This window comes from Eleginops maclovinus, chromosome 1 (assembly GCF_036324505.1).
Source record: "Eleginops maclovinus isolate JMC-PN-2008 ecotype Puerto Natales chromosome 1, JC_Emac_rtc_rv5, whole genome shotgun sequence".
In the NCBI taxonomy this organism is placed as follows: domain Eukaryota; kingdom Metazoa; phylum Chordata; class Actinopteri; order Perciformes; family Eleginopidae; genus Eleginops; species Eleginops maclovinus.
The window spans coordinates 13995918-14019074 of NC_086349.1; the positions used below are offsets into that span (position 1 = coordinate 13995918).

At 39.1% G+C, this 23157-nt stretch overlaps 2 protein-coding genes across 3 annotated transcripts; both read right to left on the reverse strand.

The window, feature by feature from the left end:
* Positions 1–317: 317 nt before the first annotated feature.
* mapk14a (mitogen-activated protein kinase 14a) lies at positions 318–11836 on the reverse strand. 2 transcript variants are annotated; one of them, XM_063884853.1, is made up of 12 exons: positions 11444–11836; positions 9143–9272; positions 8886–8944; positions 6464–6575; positions 6232–6261; positions 5617–5664; positions 5397–5511; positions 5218–5289; positions 4376–4455; positions 1957–2035; positions 1578–1751; positions 318–1460 (listed from the first exon to the last, which is right to left on the reverse strand). In XM_063884853.1, the coding sequence occupies exons 1-12, from the start codon at positions 11560–11562 to the stop codon at positions 1396–1398; spliced, it is 1083 nt and encodes a 360-aa protein (XP_063740923.1). In that variant the 5' UTR covers positions 11563–11836; the 3' UTR covers positions 318–1395. The 2 variants fall into 2 exon arrangements, with proteins under 2 accessions (XP_063740923.1, XP_063740913.1); XM_063884843.1 differs by lacking the exon at positions 4376–4455 and adding an exon at positions 3873–3952 and having other exon boundaries at positions 11444–11835.
* A 385-nt stretch (positions 11837–12221) lies between these two features.
* elapor1 (endosome-lysosome associated apoptosis and autophagy regulator 1) lies at positions 12222–22669 on the reverse strand. The gene is made up of 22 exons (XM_063893648.1): positions 22578–22669; positions 20949–21069; positions 20598–20778; positions 19927–20074; positions 19750–19830; positions 19559–19664; positions 19302–19451; positions 18975–19063; positions 18520–18697; positions 18077–18205; positions 17284–17374; positions 17090–17195; positions 16864–17001; positions 16124–16387; positions 15554–15730; positions 15326–15476; positions 15019–15112; positions 14692–14793; positions 14381–14507; positions 13326–13504; positions 13045–13210; positions 12222–12960 (listed from the first exon to the last, which is right to left on the reverse strand). The coding sequence occupies exons 1-22, from the start codon at positions 22665–22667 to the stop codon at positions 12877–12879; spliced, it is 2952 nt and encodes a 983-aa protein (XP_063749718.1). The 5' UTR covers positions 22668–22669; the 3' UTR covers positions 12222–12876.
* Between the last annotated feature and the right edge of the window lie 488 nt (positions 22670–23157).

The following is a 23157-nucleotide window of genomic DNA, read 5'->3' on the forward strand; positions in this document are numbered from 1 at the left end:
ATCCAAGTGGTTCTTAGTTATTGGTGATTTAACAGCCATCTAAGGGTTTTCATTATTTTGCAGTTTTTCTGTTTATGAATGTTTTGATGAACAACACGACAGACAGACCTAGTCGTCAATGTTTGTGCTTTAAAGTCAAAATATAAATTAATTAAATGTGGTGCACGTCATACATTTTCTACATGCCAATTAAATGAGCAAGTCTCTTAGTAAAACCCCACAAAATCATTTCATTTTAAATTAGTAAGTGAAATCACAGAAAGTGGGCACTAGTAATAAAAGGTTGTTTGGACAACAGAAAACACAAAAAACTGAAGGTCTCTTAAAAATAAGTCTTTATTTTGTTAAACAAAGGATTGACGATAGTAGTTACTCTGCTGGACTGAAAATAGTTTAAGGGATCTTTCGATTGTTGTTTTATAAATATCACCTCCACAAAGTATAAATACGTCTGAAATCCCTCTCATACACATTAAAGCAGAATTTCTATTAGAGGTTTTAGCATGACACTTAAAATTCCTGTAAACCAACAAAACACTCTCACAAACGCACACAAAGTCTTTAACTGATGTACATACTAGTGATTGCGTCATAACATAAGCACAACAAGTCAGATTCTTAAAAAATAACGCAGATATTTACATCATATTGAGTAGAGCGTGTACCCTTGAATATTTTTTTCCTACTTATGTGAAAAGTAGTCTTCAAACAGCAGAGGCACAGATTTTTCTGTGTCACCAAAAAATGTGTAAGAGTCTCACGGAGCATCTAAACTACCAAAATAAACAATAAAATGTGTGAAATTCATTCAAATACCTAAAAACAAATCTAATTCTGTCACAGATATGAAACCCTTACGAGTTGTATTTTTAAATATATGAACAATTATTATAACTGAATCATTTTACAAATATATGTGAAAGCTTGGCATGGCGAGTGGTAGAATAGCATATCCCTTTTACAACTGATGGACAAAGGAGCTTATTCATAAGTTACTCAATAGATTTTTTTTTAAACAAAACAGCACAACAATAGGTCCAGGTGTTTCAGCATCTCGGTGTCACAGTGTCGAGTCATCAAAGTCTAGATTAAAAAGATCTGAAGAATATAAAATGATTTTCAGGTATTGGCAAGAAGTGAAGTTTCCCAGCAATAGACCATCGACATTAGTGGTTTATAAATAAGATTAATGATAAGCTCTTCCTTTCCCTTCGCTGATTATGATCTCCTTACGGGAACTAATTGTGGATAATGTTTTCTTGGCTGGAAAAGACTGACAAAGGCTGGCAGGCACTCTGATTCAAGTGTGTCTGAGGGTTGGCTTAACACTTATGCACATGTTTAAGGTGGGTATGAATTGTTGGAGGCTGGACTCGATGTGGGTAGCGCATCTCTTTACTCCATGTCATCTTCATCATACTTTGGTGGCTCAAAGCTACACAACGCCTCGTAGGTTAATTCTGTAATGAATGAGAAGATTGTTCAAATCAAATCAGGGTTCTTATGCACATTTTAAAAAAAAACAAAACATATTTTTATAAGAGTATTAAAGCTTTCTATGTGAAATAAGGACATACTTTTCCATTCATCAATCTCCAGCTCACGGCTCTCAAAACTCTGGTCGTACGGCTCTGCCTCGGGCTCATCGTCCGGGTCGTGGTACTGAGCGAAGTATGGGTGAGCCAGAGCATCTGCTGCTGTTATCCGCTTGTCTGTGTCCAGAACCAGCATTTTCTCCAGAAGGTCCACAGCTTTGAAATCAATGAAAACATGTTAACAGCATTACCTCAAACTGTCTATGATCCATTGAAATATAAACGTTTCCTGTCATGTGGTTTTAAAAAAGAAAGATACGCATGATCAACAGCAATGTATTAGGATTTAAATTAAATTAAATATTTATTGAAAGTAGCAGGGCTGGCCACACAACACAAAACTGCAGATATCTTGCATTACCTTCTGGATTGGCTCCAATGAAAACATCAACAAAGTTCGTCTTGGGCATGTGTGGCAAAGAGCTGATATAGTTCCTGGCCTGTAAAAAAACACGTGCTGTAAATCAAACGCCAGTTCCCACAAGCAGCAACATGTCTCGTACATTCAGGGGTGCTTGTTTCGTAATGCTCCTATATTTGAATGCTATCGATTCTGTTCAATGTAGTCAAGCGCAACAAATTATTACTGCTAACTTATTACATTCCCATCAATAGACGAGCGAACATCGAATCACATTTGCCTGAATGTTTATAAAAACTACAAAGAGAAAGTTAGTGTTTAATTTCAGCACCTCTGCAGGATATTTAAGGCTCATCATTTCTTGAAATAAAAAATATACATATTTTCACCCCTATTTTTATGTCCACACGCACACAAAGGTACATTTTTACCCTGTGTTCAACGATGCACTCACGGCAGGAATTTTGCTATAAACAACCTATTTTAATAGATTTACGAGTAAAGCACTTGGTACATTTTAGTTAAAGTTACTAGCTGTTTGTCTGTACGGGGATATTGACTACCTGAAAAGGGACAAAGGCAGTTAAAAACCAAAATACAGAGTGTTTGTAGCTTGAGGCAAATATATGATTGACAGCCCGGACATGTTGCCTCAAAACAGCAAGGTGTCAAGTGAAACGCATCGCAGTGTGATGGATCTGGGTTTCTCTTTCCAAAAGTTAAACGAAGTTTGTGTGTATATTCCATTTGTAATACATCCCGTTTTAATGTTTGATTGTATTTAGTACATTCTTCAATAACAAAACTTCAATAGTTAAATGAAAGCGCAAAATGATGAGCCCAAATATCCTGTAAAGAAAGGACTCTGCTGGCTTGGTCTACTGTGTGAGACTCAACATGGTTATCAACTCATAATAACCCTAACAGAAAAGTTTGAATGGCCGAATGACAGTTATTCTATAATCAGACTTGAAAAAGAGCACATAAATTGCGCAAAAACATGTTGAGAGAAGCAAGATTTTTAGGAAATGTGCAACAAAAACAGAGAGAAACCACAGAACAAAGCGCCTTTCACAGGAAGTGCAGTTAGTCACTACTGTATATAAAAGCAAGCCTAGCTAAAACACTGTGCATGTTTTAATCAGACAAGACATTTTAACATCACTGAGCAAAATGACAAGCATACGAATCTCTTTTCCCACCCTGGCAATCATTGTTATAATCTCATGCAAGAAGCATGTCAGACAGCCAACACACAATCACTGACAATCAAACTTAAATACTCTATAGCCGTGCTGCTTCGCACACCCCACTTGACCAAAGTTGTCCAAATCAACCGCATGATGATGTGGTCATCACCACTGCCTTATCATTAAAGAAAAAAAAGTATATTTGATTTCCTACTAATCTTTAGGGCTGGGCTACACCGAGGAATCCAAATATCACCATATTTATCATCTTATACGTCAACATGGTTATTGAACACAAGTGCTTTCACAAATATTTACACAATGAGATTTTGATAGAAAATAATCAGCAATGTGGATTATGAGCAACAGTTCGAGCAGTTTGGAAAATCCAAGAAATCAACACCAATTTAATTTAAAGTGGCCTTTAAAACAAGAAAAAGAGACTAGAAATTGTTTTATGAATTGGATATTGTAATGGGCAATGTCCAATGTTAATATATATATATATATATATATATATATATATATTCCATATATTGCCCAGCCCTAGCATGATATATTACTGCTATTATAATTCTACACATTTTATTATGGAACAATATGGGGATGAATGAAGTATAGTAAGCCAAGAGCCAGGTCACTTTAAAAGAAAAACGGTTGAGTTCTGACTGTCTTCCCGCCCGTCTGGTGCCTGGTCTAAAGAGAGAAACTTTGGATCCTGCTCACCTCATGGCTGGGCATCCTGCTTATTAGAGATGCTGGGGGCGTTCCTGTTAGACGCATTATCTGCTGAAGCTGGTTTATATCTATGAAGCTTGTGTCAAGGGGAGTATAGCGACAGAGCAGAGTTGGTTAAGAAGCTGCTTCTAAATCTGACACTGTGGCGCTGAACTCTAGATGCACTGCAATGTTATATTGAAAAGCAAACTTCAAGATTTGAAGCAACAGGGGACAAAAAAAAGTTAGGATTTAAAAAGGAAAAACACAGGAAAAAACTTTGCATTACAGTCAGAAAAAGCCAGAACTGTCATTGTAATCATATCCTGACAAATGTCATTTAATTCAACCAGTTAAAGAGGAAGAAAGCAGGTCTCGTATCTACGAAGCTGAAGGTTGTAACAACATGCTGTCAGTCAGGCAGCAGAAGCACCAAGTTATGCACAACAAAGTGGCAAGTTTGGAGCCGAGAATGGGTTAGAGAAAAACCTTGCATATCTTTGTGAACTCACAGAATCTGAAGATATTTTCTTCAAGAGCTCGGGCCCTGGTGTTCCGACGAGCAGCATGATTAGCTTCAACTGATCAATGTCTACCGGCACACGGTAAAGGAAGACCAGATGCTGGACAAGAGATAACTTCTAATCTGCCTTGTAAGTCTTCACCCTCCTTGTATGTCACTTAAAAAACCTCTGTGATATTAGATTTCACTATATTTATTTTATATTCACACATAAGATGCGAAAAACATAAAAGCCTACATGTAAGTGTGCAAAAAGTGGAGAGAAATGTAACCTGCAGACAGACAAAAGTGGAGGCAGCTAACAGCTCTGTTGAATACAGCCTACAAGCTCAGCCGTTAATTTGAAAACACTGGTGGGGGGGGGGGGAGAAGATGAATAACATGTTGAGCGCAGTGCAGATTGATAGGCTTAGTCAAAGACTGGCAGTTGTGCAGGGTGAAAGTGAACCAGAGCCAACGGTGCATACCGATGGTGTAGGAAGAGTTGAAGCACGCCAGTGGAAACATTACAGCAAAGGCCATGTGTCAAGCCAGAGGGAAGTGTGCAAACAGGTACCATCTGTGTTACGTTTATGATATTAAAAACACCTCAGGCTGCATTGTGTTGGAAGAGAATAGCAGTGAGAACAGGTTTTTCGTGAGAGGAGACAGAAAAGAAGCGTTGAAGATCAGTTTCTGCTACTGTGTTGACAAATATCATCACTAATCAGTACTTCCACAGATAATGGCAATGTGCATTTAAACTGTTTGAATTGTTATGCAAATGGCGCATATGGGTCTCTCCATCTATATGACCACTGAACGTAAGGTTCACTCAAATGAAAAGGATACGGTCAGTCCCAGGAAACAGAGTTTTTCCAGTGAGGAGTTCTGCCATTATACAGCCGACTGACCAAATATCCACTGGAACACAGAAAACAAAAGCACATATATTAATATTCACTCAGCAATCCACTCCTGTATCATGATGTATAGATTAAAAAGTCCCTGTGGGAAAGCTCGGTCTCTACCTGTCATGTTGTAATGCATCCAGTTCAACATGATCTCTGGGGCGCGGTACCAGCGGGTCGCCACGTAGCCGGTCATCTCATCGTCAGTGTGCCGCGCCAAACCAAAGTCCAAAATCTGAGAACAATTGAATTACAAGAAAGCAGAAATGTTTTTGTGAAATACTTACTATTGTGGAATCAGGAAATAGCACGTTTCAAATGAGAGCAGTGGTTCACTGACCTTCAGCTCACAGTCTTCATTGACCGCCAGATTACTTGGTTTCAAATCCTGAAGAGAAGACAACAACATGAGGATTAGCAAAGGAAATCCTCTTCTAAAGAAATTCTTAGTAGACTAACACTATGATGAGACAGTCGATTAATTGAAGAATAATATAAAAGTAACACTTTAAATCTTATGTTTATAAGACATGCTCACTGCAAATGCCCCTGTTGGGTACCTGACTATTAAAAGGCTTCCTGGTTTTATAAGGGTTATCATATGCATGTTTAGGTGACTTAAACTAACCAAGACCAAAACCACTAATTAGTAGAGTTATTGACTAAACCTAGAATTAGTGTGATTTGAGTTTAAAGGTGATAAGCCATACTTTTGGATCATGCAGTATCTGAAATCTTGATCTGTACAAATGCTTCAGATTGTAAATTAATCCATGTAAAAATAGAAGCCTTACATAATTAACAGTGTGTAAAAGTAAAGGTCCTGTTTATGACTTCCCTTCAATGTTTGCACAAGGCACAGTGAAAGTTATAAACCCTGAAACACTTCTTTTTATCCGAATTGGGGCAAAGTCACTGTGAGGTTTGTTGTCAGACAAACTAACATGGCACTTACTCTGTGAATGATGTCTGCTGAGTGGATATACTGCAGAGAGATGGAGAGCATGTTAATTAACACTATCAGTTTACAGATGTATTGATGCCACTACATAATGGGCAGTAGAATGCAGGAAACATTGATTCATCCAACATTTTTGGGCAATTAGGTCATTTTCCTTCTTGTCAAAAGGCAAGAAAGCAAATAAACACATTCCCCAAAATGTCAGCGCTTTTCTCTAAGACCTCACCTTTAACCCTCTGAGGATCTGGTAAATGAGGAACTGCACATGGTCGTCTGTGAGCTTCTGACATTTCACTATGTTGTTGAGATCTGCCCCCATTAAGTGAGTCACAAAATACCTGCCAATCATAAAAGTTCAAACAGACACACATATCAGGCATGTAAATGTAAATATTTTCCAACTTCATGAAAAGCCAAATGGATATAAATGAATGTGTTTGCACTTTGAGTTTGTAACGTCTGAAACAATTTTCCCATGACAGTGTGAGTTTAAACTGCTTTAGCTGCTACTTCTTCCTCTCCAGAGGCTCTGAAAGGCCAATCCCTTCACGAAGGAGAGTCATTTAACACACCCAATTTAAAAGAACCGCATCTGTGGATTATTCAAATCTAATCCCAGAGTTGTTAAAAATCCCAAAGAGCCCTTGTGAAAGAAGGATGCTTCAGCCAAGATACTCAGAGCCATGTGCTGCTTCGTCAGTCTGCTGTTTAGCAAATAACAACCTCTTCATGAATACTCTTCTATTCTCACACAGAGCGAGGCCTTAATATAGCACCTGCTTACGATTGAACTTGAACAGACACCCTCAAAAGTTCACCCGCCTTGGAAAAAAAGGGGGATAAAAATAGTGACCTCTGTTTTCCTCTCTCTTATAGAAACAGGAGCTCGGAGGAGCCACAGCGTTGTGACTCAGTCTGTATTTTTAGAGCCGAGGGGAACCATATTTGCAGCATCTGCATATCTGGGATTTTTCATGGATATCATAATGCATTCGGAACATTTACAATGTTCCAGCAGATGTGCAGATAAAGAGACCCATATTTCCTCCTGACAGCCTGTGACTCAGCATTTATTATTTTATATACTGTTAGAGAAGCTTCACACACACACACACACACACACTGTAGATGTGTGATCTTGTATTGCCTTCAGTCTTACACAACATTATGCAATTCTGTGAACTCAGGATGGAGAGTAGATAATAAAAAGGATAAACATGAAGTGCATAAGAATCAGAGATATCATGTTTTCTTTATTTTATGCACTCTGCTTTCTTGTCCAATGCTGAATCCTATATTGCCAATGATGTAATATGACTTCAAACCATTCTCACAGATTAATGTGTGTCAGCAAGAACATAGGTCAGAGGTCTGGCAAGATCATTAACTACATACCAACAGAATCCTTGCATTTAAACTTGTAGTCTTCAGACCTGACTGACTATTTATAAGACTTCCCGCAGCTCCCTCTGGAGTCTCAAAGGTCTTTATACAAGTTGTGACATATAAGCAGTAGCACTACCCATGACCACCATACTTGTATACCATGTACATCGTCCATTTAGGTCAGGAGGAAGAAAATAAAACATAAACCTTCAAAGTGGAAAAAGCAGAGGCGATATTCAACACGGCAAATGCCACACATTAACTTGTATTGCAACTCTGCAGTGAAAGGAGCATTGCAGTATTTTCTTTGACACAAATAACTTCACACATGAATACAGTCGACTTACATAAATATGTTAAGTTCTTGGAAATGTTTTGAAGTACTTGCATACCAAATTGCTACTGCGTATCCTTACTTGTATGACTAAATTCAATGCACCGCAGTTTATTTTTTCATTGCACATTCCCTCTACTAAAAATGTTTTATAAATCAGGGAGCGTTGTCTGAAAGGCCTGGTTTCTTTTCCTGGGAGTTGACATATTCTCCCAGTCAAAGATAGGGTTTCCTCCCACACAAAATAAGCTGTAAGAAATAATCCTGCCAGTGTTGTTGACCAAGACCTCAGACATTGAAGTGGGTCCCCGCCCGGGTGCTTCACTCCCCACTACCAAACTCCTACAAAATAGATGGAATGGGAACAAGTTGTGAAGAATAATTTTCCATACAGGAATGTATAAAGTATTAAATCAAAATATCATCAGGGAAGAGACTTCAAGTATTCAGTTCACACATTCTTAGGTTGGGTGTTGACTTAAATCTGGAGTCGCAATTTGATCTTAATACAAATCACTTGAGAGGCAGAGAAAAGAAAGAGACATTCCACACACAGCAGGGGAGACAACAAGCCACTGTCTACTTCCCTATTCTGAGGACTCTTTACATAAACAAAACACAACTACCGGTTTGCCAGAAAAGTACTTATGATTCACAAAGCCACAGAGCAGGAACAAAGTTAAGGAAGCTGGTGGTGAAATTACTCCAGTAGCAGCCAGTGAGTGAATAACTAACAGAGCCGACAGCCTAAGAAATGTTCCAGGGTGTTTAGTCAGCTGGCCTGCCTCCAGGTGTTTCCCAGCCACAGACAGGATTGTCTGCTGCTGCGAAACTAAAGGCCGCAGTTCGTTGAGCGCTGTTTTTAAAAGTAAAAGTAAAAGTGTTGCTGAGGTGAACTTGGGATGTAAATCAAAAACATTCAACTTACACATCAGTGAATTCCTTTAGACTAGTAGCAGGACTAAAGACATCCAGGAGGCCAATAACCTGCAGAAAAATTAAAGCCATTGATGAGTTAACAACACAAAGGAACCAAGGGGAAGCAACTAATAGAAAGAAAAGCAGGCACCATAAAAACTCAACACGGCATTGTGAGGCATTGCGTAAGTGAACTCAAACAACTTTGTGTGTTATGATTGTTCACCATCATACTGAACAAAAGGGAAGAGAAACAAGTTGACTCACATTTTCATGTTTCATGTGCTTCAACAACCGCAGCTCTCTGTATGTTCTTTTGGCATGGATGACGGACTGAAAGGGTCGTGAGAGCTTCTTCACAGCGATCTTCCAACTCATCCTCATATCAAATGCAGAACTGTTTAAAAAAAAAAAAAAAGTGATTACAAAAGTGTGAGCTTGAATCGCAGCATTAATTATTCCTTTGTCAGTAACGCAATATAAATAGTTTGTTTTGTCATTCCAAACCCCAAAGATATTCGTTTTGATATGATATAAAACAGAGGAAACTGAAAATAAGAGGAAGTTAGGGGCTGAAAAGAACATGTTCTGCCATTTTTGCATGTAAAATTACTCCAACAGTTAGATCATCAAATGTTTTCCTTGGCTGATTTTTTACCTGTCAAACAAAAGCCTTGATTAGCAGAGTAGTTGCTAACTTACATTCAATAGTTTTATGTCAGAATGTGCTGAGTTTGCTCTCAAAAACAAATTAGGTGCAGAACGAGCTGCAGAAAGCTGTGGAAAAGGACGACATCAGCAGAAAATGTCATCTCTCAGCAGATTGGGAGCAGCCCTGCCTGCAGTCTGTCCTGCACTCTAACGGCTGATTGTCTTTAAGCCAAACACTCCTCCTGCTCAGCTCACCTAACCAGAAGTGCCTGCAGCTAGGACATAGAAACCAGAGTGACCTGGGTTGCACCCACATCACATGTTGGTGAAGTTAAAATATTTGTAGTCCTAATACAAATGTGGTTGAACATGTGCTAAGATCTTAAAATGTGCATCATGCATGATATGTTCAATAACAACTAAATTATAAATATGCAATAACTACTGGTATACAGTGTCTATATAAGGCCATGTGCCATCTCAACATTAAAGATGGGAAGTTGTAGTATAAATAAACTTATCAGAAGTTTACGGTACATTTAGTTCATCATGTAAACAATGACACTAAACTAGTGTACTGTTTTGGAAAAAAAACAATCACATTTAATGCACTTGGGATGAGCAGACTGTAATCTGACCAGCAAAAGATTATCCTATTGCCCAGCAACAGCACAGCTGTCCGCTTCCATTTGCAAAACAAACATCTGCCCACTGCAGAAAACGCTGTGTCCTAGATAGTATCAGCACAACCTATTTAATCAGCACCAAGGCAAAGGGTCTGTCTTAACACTCACAATAAAGCTACAATGCAGCATTAAGGAATTGCACCCCACCAGCAAGGGTTTCCAAATCAAGCACAATATCTCGATTGTAAATCAAATTGATCTGCACATCAAATAAGTGTTTATTTTGTTCAAAAATCGTGTTAAATCTGGCTCAAAAAAGTTATCAAGATGTTTTCATTGAGACTGGGAGACTTATACGACAAGATAAGATAAGATGTACCTTTTTAATCCCTGTGGGGACATTTTATTTTAAAAATCTATATAATTTATTGAAAGGATGTAGATATTTTGTTGAGAACACGTATCATTTTCGATATGTATGAGCAAGGAACGTGTTCACGGTCTGTTTAGATGTAGGCCTCTAACTCATAATTCATACAACTGCACTTGTTGCAGCGCTTGCCACAACAACATTAATTTAACTATCGATCAATTTCAATTCACAATGACTAAAATATAATTTAGTATATAAAATGGATATTGACAAATGTCTTAAAGAAAACATTACACTCAATTTCTTACATTAAGTTTTAAGTCATGTATTTTCACTTTCGCACAAGGACCACTAATCATCCAAATCTTTGTGTTGTGTTGATCTCTTTAATTATATATTATATGAAACTCTTCAATATGAATACCAAAACCTATAAAGCATACGCTCCAATATATTGATTATTTCTAACACATAAAAAACCTATAACGTAAATCAAATCTATTTCTCCAAAACGATCATTAGTTTAGGCTTTAGGAAAAGGATCTGCAGCTACACTGTATCATTCGATGTAATGCTCTGTGATTGTAACATGCCCACTGATCAGATAAAGCTCATGTACTTTTTCAACAGTTTTTGGTTGTTTATTAAGTAAGCAGCTTCCTGCAGTGCATTGTGTGTGAACATGTGTGCAGCTACACAGGTTAAACACAAGTTTTACGAGTGAATAATGTGAGATAAATAAGAGTTTTCTTGTTGAGTAGCACATCGTGGCTCCACCTTGCTAGCCAACAATCAGGACAAGCTAACCTAACTTTAGCATCAGCAGCGCAGGCCTTGTCTATATGAATGGAGGTTAAGTTAGGTGACCAGGCTGCACAAGAAAACCACCTCAAACAGATATTTCATAAAGTGCTTTACCACACGGATCCGTATGCGCCAGAGCCCACCGGGGAGAGGTTTATGTAGCGCTCCGGGACTTCCCATATCGTCTTGTTGACCTCCTCTCGATAAAACTTGGGTCTCTCTTTCTGCGACATTCCTGCAGAACAACTGCGGACCACCGACTCGACTTTCTGCAGTTGGCACTCCGAGCCGTGCAGACAAACTTACCAAAAGTTAAGAGAACAGAAGCTAAAGCAAACGTTTCTCGTCGTTAGATAACTTTAAACAATCGAAGGTTACGAAGTGGACTTCTTGCAAAATGTTGCAGAATCACCGTCTCCTGAATGCACGTTTTAAAATCTTCTTCACGCTGTTCGTTCCTCTGCTGGTTTCAGACAGCTCCCGAGATTTCGACCAGCTTGCTTCACGTCACATAGTCTCGCGAGATATTGAGCAAACAACTTGGGACAGCAGGATTTACGAGACAGAAACTGAAACCCGTTCTGCTTTCGGGTACAACAATACCTCATATTTTATAATAATTACATCTGCATCATCTAATCTGGAAAGTAACTATTACTTTGAGTGTCATATACATTTAAAAGCAGTACAAATTAATAAGATATGGAATATTAGTAAATAAGTAGCCTATAAAGTTAAAGAACACTAGAGTGCTTTAGTGCTGTACTCAAGTTAATATTCTTAGTTGTGTTATTATTTATTTACCATAATAATGTGATATGGAAGGTGGTTGTGAAGAAACCATTTAAATATTCCATGGAATATTGCTTTTTTTTTAAATGAGCATTGTCAATTTCTGTTTTCAAACTTTTTTATTTAAATATTATGAAAAGTAGGTTCACAATATTTTAATAAATATGTGACACATGGACATGTGTTACAATTCACTTTTAGTATTTTCTAACTTAACCAATGACCACAAAAAAATACTTTTGATAAATAAGGCGATTTTTTTTCCATTCACAGGCACATGAAGCAGCAATTAAACATACAACGTAATAACAGCAGTTTTTAATCTAGAAATAGCTTTACATTAAAGCAAGCATAAAAACATGAAAAGACTGGATGGCTCGTCTTGTAAAAAAAAGGAACAAAATAGAAATAAAATAAACTCACACTCACAGTTACGTAAAATGTACACTCTTACACATCCAAAACAGTTGTAACATCATCCACAGTTTGGATCTTATTTCATTTTAAAATAGAAAATTTGGCTTTGAAAAAAACTGAATATCCCCAATATGGAGACTTTGTACTGCAATATGAGATTTGGCAACCCATCATATGGCAAATAATACTAAATAAATGTGTTGCTCTTTAAAACTCCTTAAGTAAGGCTATATTGTTTGTAATAAATAAAATGTTTTCAACAGCCCATCATTATTTTTCTGTGACGTTGTCTGTTGAAGATTTAACATCCCCTCTGCAATCTGAGTTCTTCTTCTGAATTAAGCGTCATCAGAGTCTTCATCATCTCTTAGATATCGTGAAGATGATTTAAGTGGCACTGAGTCAAATCCATCTGAAGTCCTCTGCAAAATCATGGATTAAAAAAACAAAGCATGAGAAGTTGCCTTATTTGTCTCTTAATATTTGTTAATGAAGAAGTTACTCACCTCTCGTGAGAAGGACCTCATTTTAGTGAAGAAGGACTTCTTGGTGAGGTCCATGAGGTCATCTTCTGCATCCTCTCCCTCCATTATTGCACAGCTGTCTGCAGTGGGCAGCTCACACTCTTTACCCCCAGAGCTCATCATCAGCTTTGAATACTTATACTGCAACCTGCAGACAGAGAATGACAGGAAATAACATGTTGTCAACAGAAATTCACATTTACTCATTAACTTATCAATGCTTTAACAAACACGAGAGGTAAAGTGGAGCTCAGAAGTCTCACTTGCGTGTCTTCTTCCAGAAATAGCAGCTGATACTTATGAGCAGCATAGCGGCGATCGTTCCCGTGGAAACACCAAACTTGAGCCAGAAATCCAGAGACACACAAGCACTGACTTTTTGAGCTGGCAATGACTCTCCGCCGTAACACTGCAACGGTTGCTGCCACACATAGGTGGTTCTCTGAAACACACATAGAGACAGTTTGGATTTGCCTGGTCCCATCAAATGTGACTCCTACTGTTTCCAGTATTTTCCTACAAGGAATACTAAGATTTGTAAGGTGTTGGTTGCTGGATTTGTTATAGTTTGACAGTGACAGGCTAGCCCCCCCTTTCTATTATTTTTGCTAAACTAAGCTGAATTAACTGACTGCTACCTGTTGGTTCATAATGTAGCGACCCTGCAGCGCTGACAAGGGAGAGACTCAACAGGGGGGGGGGGGGGGGGATTTATGCGGGGAGGATGTTGCCCTAGTTAGCTGCTGGACAGGGCGGGTAGAAAGACGGGGTGGGAATTAAGAGAGTAGAAGAATACTGTGGAGCTGCGGTGATTGAGGAGAGCGAAGAAGAAGGGAGAAAGACAATTGGGGAGAAGAACGTGCGCCGCCTAGATGGTCTAGCCTGTTTTTGTTGCTTTGGGCAGTCTTCCAACCCCGGGATTAAGTCTGTGGTGAGGGTAATAAAACCCGGTTCTCTGGTTCAACTGGATCCTCCGTGTCCTCCTTATTCAAATAGTTAGCCAGCCGTGCGGCGGGGCCGCGAATGCTACAATATGTTATGGTTGTTTTAACTAAATACTGCTAACAAATTCTACAAAAACATTATAGAATCTACATATAAACACAGACATGAAGCAATAGGACAGGTACAGTAAGCCCAAAGATGCTGGACACATTTTTTAGATGAAGCAATAATAGGAAAAGGAAAAATAAGTATTAGATTATGGGATGGTCTTTTCCTTCATGAAATCCGCAGTTGGTGATGGACATCTGATGGGTTGCTGGGGTTGAGGACATAAATCTATATATTTCAATATCTTTATACTTGTGCGGCTAACCTGTATTCCCTGGGTGCAAGCACTGACAATCTCCCTGTAGTGGTCCTTGGTGCAGAGTGGACATGCATGCTGGCTCTCCCACAGGAGGTGGAAAGAACAACCATCACATGTCCCCTCTGAACAGTTACTGTAGAAGAAAACACAAATAAGAAGGATTATTACAATGTTTTAGGTCTGAGTCTCAGAGCTCGGAATTTGACAGGTAAGTACCAAATAACGGCTGTTGTAAAACATTACACGTGTCAAAACAAATGAGGTCCACAAAATACTTTGTGAGGTCAAAAGTTGAGTTTGGTCAAAGTGAAAGATACCTCGGCAGCATGATGTGGTTTTCAGCAGTCACTATTGGATTGCATCTCAGTCTGATGGTGGCTGACCTGCCTTTTTTACAAGCCTGAGTTGTCTCACTGGACCTGAAATCATCACACACACAAAGCCATGTTATAAATCTTTTGATTCCTTACATTTCATACTTCAACAAGTGATGCAACTTCCAGAATCAAATATTTTCCATTCATAAAATAAAATCCAATTACTACTATGAGTATTACTAGACTTATTCAAAATATGTTTTTTTAAACACACATCCACAGTGGATGAATGCAAATTAAGAACAAATAAGTAGCAATCTTATTTACTTGTAATAGAAGATGACGTCACGTAGACCGGACGCAGAGGGAAACAGCCATTTTGAAGATGAAATTTGACTCACTGTGGTGTCGGTGGTCACACCTTCAGAATAACATTACAATATTAGACACAAAAATTAACCAAAATAATTTGTAGTGTGGATCAAAAATCCCAGCGAACCAAACAATGTATAGCACAAAAGGCAACAAGTGTTTCTTTTTAATATCAGGATTTTTCACAGACTTTTCCAATAAAAAAGTTCTTAAAGACACATCCTCTGATTTAAAGAAAACTAGCTCAAGCTTGAGTTCATACCGATGAGTGAGTCACCAATGATGAAAGGCTGGGTGGATACCACGCTCTTACTCCTGAGGTCCGACGGAACCACCGTGGATTGACAGATGTAACCTTTGACCTCTCTCCCGCTCTCTGTCACATTGTCCACACAGGTAGCCGGCACTCTGCCCTGTGAGAGACACACAGCAGGTTTAAATGCAACGTCAAACTACATTTTTACAAGTCATCAGGGTCACAGCTTCTCACCTCTTTTCCACACAGAGCCAAATTGAAGCTTTGGAAATATCTGAGGCCTTTGCTGGTGAAGCGGGGGCTGCTGTGGAAGGCAGTGGCATTGGACAGCGGAGAGAAGTCATAGTGAAGCAGCACGCCTCCTCCTGTCTGCACATCCAGTGTGCAGTCACTGAGACAAGCTGTGTGGGCCTGAAGGACGGAGAGTATTGTGTTTGCTGTGGGTCGAATAATCTCATGTACCAACTGAGGGAAACCCAAATAAGACAACTGGAAAACACAGCTAACTGCTGGAATATAGAGCCGTATAAACACCTTTTTATACCTCCTATTACAGAAGATGTATTTGTTTTTAGAAATGTGCTATTTAATTTGTTTTTAGGGTTTGTTTGTTTGTTGGTGTTTAAATTAAAAAAAACTCTTAAACATAAATAAAAGTTGTTAAAGCCGCCAAAATCTGAGGAAATAACCCCAAGGACATGACCTATGTGTCCATAACAGCCCTTCATACATTCATTCAGAAATAGATTTAGTCAGGAATTTGTCTTTAGAGTTTTCTAGTGCTAATGATTTTGTTATCATTACCTTGTTTCTCTGTGTGTTTGGGCCACAATGAATGCAAGCGGCCTCTCCAACAGGTTGATTGGCCCTGATGAAGGTGTTCGGCGGGCAGCTCTTACACACTCCTGTCCCACTGACCATGTAGTGTCCCGGCGGGCAGGGAACACAGGCCGAGCCGGCATCAGCAGTGCTCAGAGCACAGCGGCAACAGTGAGAGGCGACACCTCCGATCACATTGGTGATGTGGATGGAGAAGATCTTTGCAGAATCAGAGCTGTACTTCCTCTCCTGAGTGAAGAAAACACATGTGGTGTTCTGTCAAGTTTAAATCTCCATCCCTGCTTTCTACTTCTGCATATTCTCATGCAGTTCATGTGCAAAGGTCATTCTGAATTGTTTTGACATACAGCTTGCAACTGCCATCTAGAGTTCAGTGCAACAACTGGGGGCAATGTCACTGCCAGCACCAAAACACTCCTAAATCAGCAAAAGCTAACATAATGCTTTACTTTATCATCATTACAGATTCTTGTGTTAACAGCCATTATCTGTAAATAAATTCACAGATTTATCTTTAAATTTGGATCACTAAGTCAACTTTTAAAACAGAAACTACAAAGTGTTTTACACAAGAGTAAAGGATGGTGAAAACAGCCAGCAATTACCTTTTTCTAGCCATTTCTTTACAAAATATTTCCAAGGTTGAGGGAGTAAAGCTGTGGGAAGGTCATAGATCAAGATTGAAATGTGTGTGACAGTCTCACCTCGTTAAGCTCCTCTGTTCGTTGAAATGTCCAGGTGAAGCTGGTGGTGCTGTTGCTCTGGATCAGGTAGGAGTATGACTGTTTGCCATTACTGCCTTTCCACTGCTCCACTACTTCATTATTCCACTGGGAATATCCCTGCAGACCAATACAAACACTTTAGATTTATATGTATATATTCATCCTGATGGCACACTTCTGTAAATGTTGGAATATTTCCCCTCACCGCCAGGAAGTACAATTTGCAGTCCGCTGTACACTTGGTCTCAAAGATGAATGTGATGCGAGAAAGCTCACTCCTTTCACTGTCTTTGGTCATGGATTGAGACAGCCTTTGGAAGTTAATTTAAGATTTTTACTTGAATACAGTTATACTAATAGAGACGATTCATTTCATTTTAAAGGCATGCGTGACTCAACCTGTATCCAGGGACATTCAGCGTGAGAGTCAGGTAGTCTGAGTCCTGATCCCCGGGGGCGGTGTAGACATACTCACCAGCCACCTCCCAAGCTGTCATAAAAAGAATGATGTTTCTTGCAATGAAGGCATGCACAATAATACAGGTGACATGCAGCATCTTGATCGTTGATCTCAGCATATTCATAAAAAAAATACACTATATAAGTACTATTGGTACAATTTCAATGGAACTTTACTTAAGCTATGCAAGAAGAACAAAAACAATCCAAAAGGGAAACTACCAATAATAACAGAAAGAGATGTGAAGTAGTACAAGATATTTAACATTCACTAAATAACATTAAAAAGTAAATGGTGGTAGTAAGTGCCTTCATAAATGCATATCTGTCTGTCCAAGGTGTCTCTTTTGTTGTGGCTTATACTGTAGATGAGAATGAAAGCTTAAGTTAGTACTAGAAGTAATGCAGGCTCTAAATGTGTAAGTTTCTTTTACCTTAAAAATAGAAGCGTGATATTAAAACCTTACAAGCTTTCGAAACTTATTTTACTCTTTATCTCTCTTTATCTCTCCTTGTCCTTATCTTATCAAATAAATGTTTCTGTTACATCTGATTACATTTTGGATAATCGATTGGGCTTTACGTCCTTTAACCTCTGGCTGTTTTAGTCATTTGGTTTCTCTCGTGTTCTCTTCCTTAGAGTCTTTTCTTCTGACTGATGATTAACATACATAAGTGCTGTGATGTTTGCTCTCTCCCTCTACACTGTGTCGCTTAACATTACGTTTCTCACCCGTGCTTTGTTCAGAGCTGCTGAACTCTCGACTGAAGATGGAGCTTTTCATGTTGCTCGGCATCGTGTTCCACCATTTGTACTCGAGACCCTCCACTGGCTCCGTGCCAACAGGGCACTCAGTGCATGCTGTGAGGAAATCATGTGTGGTTATGTCAGGATACACATGTACAAAAAACAGGAAACTAAAACAGGAAACACCAAAACTTTATTGACTGTTTTGTATTTTATTTTTAAACACTCTGCAAGACATCTTTTCAATTATTGCGATATTAAAAGTGATAGTTTTGCTACTGTGGTACTCTATTCAGCATAAGGTTTGCTATTAAAATCACATTAACTCAAAATTACAAGTACATTAGTCAAATGTACATGATCTTTCATAAGTACACATGTATGACAGGCATGTAGGAGAAAGTATAAAGAGTGTACTGATTCTGCACCTGTGCCATTTGAGTAGAAACCTTTGTTGCAGGGTTCACAGGTGGAGGAGTTGGTGATAAAGAAACCCGGGTTACATGGAGGACAGGTTTGCTTCTCCCCTGATGCGGGCAGATCCACCGCTCCATTAACAGTTTCATTGCAGATCTTTGGCTCTATCCACTTGTACATGAGCTGAGTCTGAGACACACAGCAAGCCAGACATGAATAAATGAGAGAAGCCAGCAGATGCTCTGTGGCCCTCAGACAATTCATATGTAAAGAAACCTAATAGTAACACCAGATGGCAGCTGTTTTTTTTTCATGGTGAAACCTGTGTGTGTGTGTGTGTGTGTGTGTGTGTGTGTGTGTGTGTGTGTGTGTGTGTGTGTGTGTGTGTGTGTGTGTGTGTGTGTGTGTGTGTGTGTGTGTGTTCACCTATAATGAACCTGCAAGTGATGTAATATTCCTACATTACCTTTCCATCAGAGTCACAGGGAGTGTGGGTGTAGAAGTAGTCGCTGTTTGTACACGTTGGTCTCGGTTTGCAACTCCCTGAACCAGGCTCTGGAAAAACAGACACCAAGCCGGGCGTGGACGAGGGAAAACACAGCTCACATTAAGATACAGAGATAAGAAAATCCTCACACACTTTAGCAATAAATGCAGTATTTGCATATAGACTGCCTTGCATATGTGTGACAATATGCAAATAGGGAATGTAAGTTATACAAATAAAGAGTATGTGGTTCCATGAAATTACTGGCAGACGTTTGCAGAGCTCTCGAAATGCAAACATTCATACCTGCATATTTGTCTTGTTCACAATGGTGGCAAACGGTAGCCCCCTTGTTGGAAAAGGTTCCAGCAGGGCAAGCAGCACAGCGGGCAGATCCTGCTTTGGCACTGTGGGTGCCAGGTTTACAATGGAAACACTCTGATGTGTAGGCCACCCCTGCAAGAAAGCCACCAATGAACTTTGAATCATTAACAGGAAGAAGGTTGAGGAATGAACAAATGTTTAAAGCCGCGACACAAAAGCCTCTACAGACGATTATCTACCTGAGATGGCGATGTTTCTTAAAAGCACAGGTTTGACAGCACTGCCCTGCAGAGTATACGCAGTGCTTCTCCAATACAGCACGTTGTTGCCGCTGTTAAGCTCAACCTGCATAGAGTGATGTGAAAGTAAGAAAGGAACAAATAAACCCAATTCTAATCTAAATGATTCAGTTAAATTAAGATCTACAAACCGTGTATTTGCTAAAGTCGCTGTCAGAGATCTTCATCCAGCGACTCTCAGAGTCCGTAGACTGACACTGGTCATTCTGGATCTAATGGAAGGGGAGAAAAACACGAGAGGTGATACAAATACCTACCCCAAAAATTCCCATCTTTGTCAACATCACCATTCATCTTAAAACACTTACAAAGAACTCAAAGTAAATGTTGTTGTCAGGGTAGAAATATTCAAAGGACATAGTTCCAGGTTTCTTCAGGCTCACAGCATAGGATAGTGTGGCAGTGCACTCATCTGTGTTTGAGGCAACATAATCACCCTTCGGTGTCCAGGTCGAGCTGCAGAGACAGTTTGTTAGTGTCAAGAAGCTCAGCAAACAGTAAGAGCTTTTATGGATAAATAAAACATCCTTTTAAAAGAACCAGTGATGGAATGTTATTTAGTATATGACTCAAGTACTGTATACAAAAACCATTTGAGGCACTTGTGATTGATTTTACTTCTTTTTAATTTCCTGTTACTTTAAGTTCACTACATTTATTTGATAAATGTAGGTACTAGATACTTTTTAGATTAGAAATACAAAATATATTCAACAACCTAATCATATTTTAAGAATAGAGTAAGAGTATGCAGAGGAGGAAATCTCAAACTTGACAGCAGCGATACTTATCAAAGCGATACTGCAACATTAAAGTAATCAACTTATTAATGCATAAAAAATGATAGGTTCAGCGTAACATACATTATTTGTGAAAACAACGGTTCTTACACGATTTAAACAGTGTGGTATTACTCCGTACTTAGTGAGATACTACGTTCACATCTGAAAATTACAATACAAGTGTGGCATTTACTAACTTGGAACACTCAGTTTTGGCATCCCCGCTGTTTGTGGTCACCCCGTGGGTAACAAATCCAGATGGTAGGCTGTCCCACTCATCAAAGGCCACGCCGGTGCCCAGAGAAAAGGTGCCTGGAGCGCACTTCTTACACTGCTGCGACTGCATGTCAAGGAACTCCCCCTCACTACAGGAGAAGGCTGTCAGAGGAGAGACAGAGATCACCTTCTAAGAGTTTCATGAAGATGTCAACAGCATGTGAAGGAACAGATAGAAGACAAAGTGTGGCAACAATTTAATATTCATACATTATTACTGTGATACAGATTGCGGGTGTGCATTAAATGAGATATAAGAGTAGGACACTTACTGCACTGAGTGCCTTTAACTGGATTTGGGAGGCCTGTGCAAATGTCGACTTTGTTGGGAACCGCCACTCTCCATCGTGACTGGAGCGCGTCACACTCTGTGTACTCAAAGTGATAATCTGACTGCAGGGACAAAACACATGTGAGTTTCACACGGCTGGATACATTTGGTCAATAATATTGAGAAAAGGCAATCCCAGTTTCTTAAAGTCAAAAGTGATGCTTTAAACATGTTTCATTTTTTTCAATCCACCCAAATATATTCAGTTTATTATGATATGACAGAAGGACCATATTAGCTGCCATTTTTGCATGAGAAATTAGAAAAACAACGATCACGTAAAACTAACAGCTATACATGATTTATCAATTAGCTCTAATAAAAATGCAAATCTGCATATGAACAGCAAATGTAGGTGTAGAATAAAGTCATAAAATAACTTAAACCTCTGGAAATTCTTTTCAAAACCAGTCAAGCCTCTTTCCAAAATAAAATACACAGCTAATATTTGCCCAGAAGGCTGTCTCAACAGTTGTTTTAAACTCAGTCATCAAGGATGTGCTGCAACCCTAAACCAGTAAAATTCCCTTTATTTACTTATAACCAAGGGGGAGAGGTGCTGATTGGCCCAATCCTTCTGTAAACATGTAAAGTAATGTTTCCGCAGGACTTTGGAGACAGCAGGGGCTCAGGTGTGAAGCTATTGCTGTGTGTGTCTTGCTTTGAAGTCTTGTCCCAACCGAAATGATGAACAATAATGATTGGGATGTGGCATAGTGTTAAAGGTTATCTTGCTGATCTGACGGCCTCCCAAACAGTTTATTCATTTTGGCAAACAGCAGGTTGCATTTATTTCAAGGAAAGTCAGACTTATCTAAGCCCACACACAGCCTTGTCGGATTAATATTTAACAGAAACAGAGACAGAGCAGCAGCTTCTCTGGGTCTGTGTTTTCAATTAGAGCTGTTACATTAGTATTAGTTAAGGTATCAGATGAACATGTGTTTGGGGAGGAACTGATGTAAAAATGCATCCAACCTGGGAAGTGATGCAGCCTAATCGCCTCCTTTAAACAAACATGAGGAAACCAAGGCAACGGGACATGATGGCAGCTGTGCCTCATGGTCAATGGACTGACATAGAAACTAACTGACCTCTACCTCCAAATCATCATCTTTAAACACAATACACTCAAATTACTAGACTACACCTGCGTTTTGTGATAACTTGGCCCTTTTCTGATATCTTAGTGGTTACTTTCAAATAATGCTGATAAATAAGTAATGTTTTGAGTATTATCAAACTGCAATGTTGATATGCAAATGTAAATTCTCCCATTAGAAAAAAGGTCCATGGCCTTGTTATCAGACATACAAGTTGGTTAACCTTTCTTTTTAAATGTTTTCATAAATGTATCATGTGGCATATGGGTCTGTATTTTATTTGCAACTAGAAGTATACCTGATGGAACCTCAAATTGCACATCAAATTGTTATAATAGGTAACTTAATCATAAAGATGAGTTATATTAGCTTTGGATTGGCTGCAATTCATGAATATTTATAGCAGTTATACCTTAGGAATCATTATGTATAAATGGCTAAAAATAAAACAATGTTAATCTCCTCACCTCTTTGCACATGGGCAAATCCTTAGAAGTGCAATAAGCAAAAGGCAGCCACAGTAAAAGGTAGCGCAGGTGGATCTGGCCTCGATGCATCGTCGCCTCTGTCAGTGCTGAAGTGATGGAGCGGTGCAGCAGAGGGTTGACCTCGGCCCTCAGGTGCTGCCCGCCTTGAGGCGTGGCTTCCCTCTGAGTAGGGGACAAATGCTGCCAGGTGATTGGCTCTGCGGGCTGTTGAAACACAATGGGCTGACTGGTGACCTGCCTTCTGCTAGCATTATCTGGATGTTATGAAGCCCTCTTCACTGTTTAAGTCGTGGACATTTTCACAAAAATACATAGTTGGACTATACGTGGGAAAATAAACCACCCTTTATACAAGAACACAATTCTCTACTGAAATCCCTCGTTTTATGCATAACCACAAAAGTTATACATTTAGGGATTTCAAAAATATATATATATTAGTCCTTCAGTAATTTCATGCTTATATGTATTTGTATCACTTTTATTGGCCATGTGTGTGCTGCTTTCGTTAAGCTGTAATTTAAAAAATGTATCATCCTTCAAGGAAAAGGATAAACAT

What these genes read in the sequence shown, in the direction of transcription:
- mapk14a (XM_063884853.1), bottom strand. Translation starts at nt 11,562, where the DNA reads ATGTCGCAGAAAGAGAGACCCAAGTTTTATCGAGAGGAGGTCAACAAG. An exon ending in TCTGTTTCCTGGGACTGACC is followed by an intron (nt 4,456 to 5,217) that starts GTATCCTTTTCA and finishes GTGTGCCGGTAG; the next exon opens with ACATTGATCAGTTGAAGCTA. An exon ending in AGAAAATATCTTCAGATTCT is followed by an intron (nt 2,036 to 4,375) that starts GTGAGTTCACAA and finishes GTTTTTTTACAG; the next exon opens with GCCAGGAACTATATCAGCTC.
- elapor1 (XM_063893648.1), bottom strand. Translation starts at nt 22,667, where the DNA reads ATGCATCGAGGCCAGATCCACCTGCGCTACCTTTTACTGTGGCTGCCT. An exon ending in TGAACAAGACAAATATGCAG is followed by an intron (nt 19,064 to 19,301) that starts GTATGAATGTTT and finishes CTGTTTTTCCAG; the next exon opens with AGCCTGGTTCAGGGAGTTGC. An exon ending in CTGAATGTCCCTGGATACAG is followed by an intron (nt 17,196 to 17,283) that starts GTTGAGTCACGC and finishes TAACTTCCAAAG; the next exon opens with GCTGTCTCAATCCATGACCA.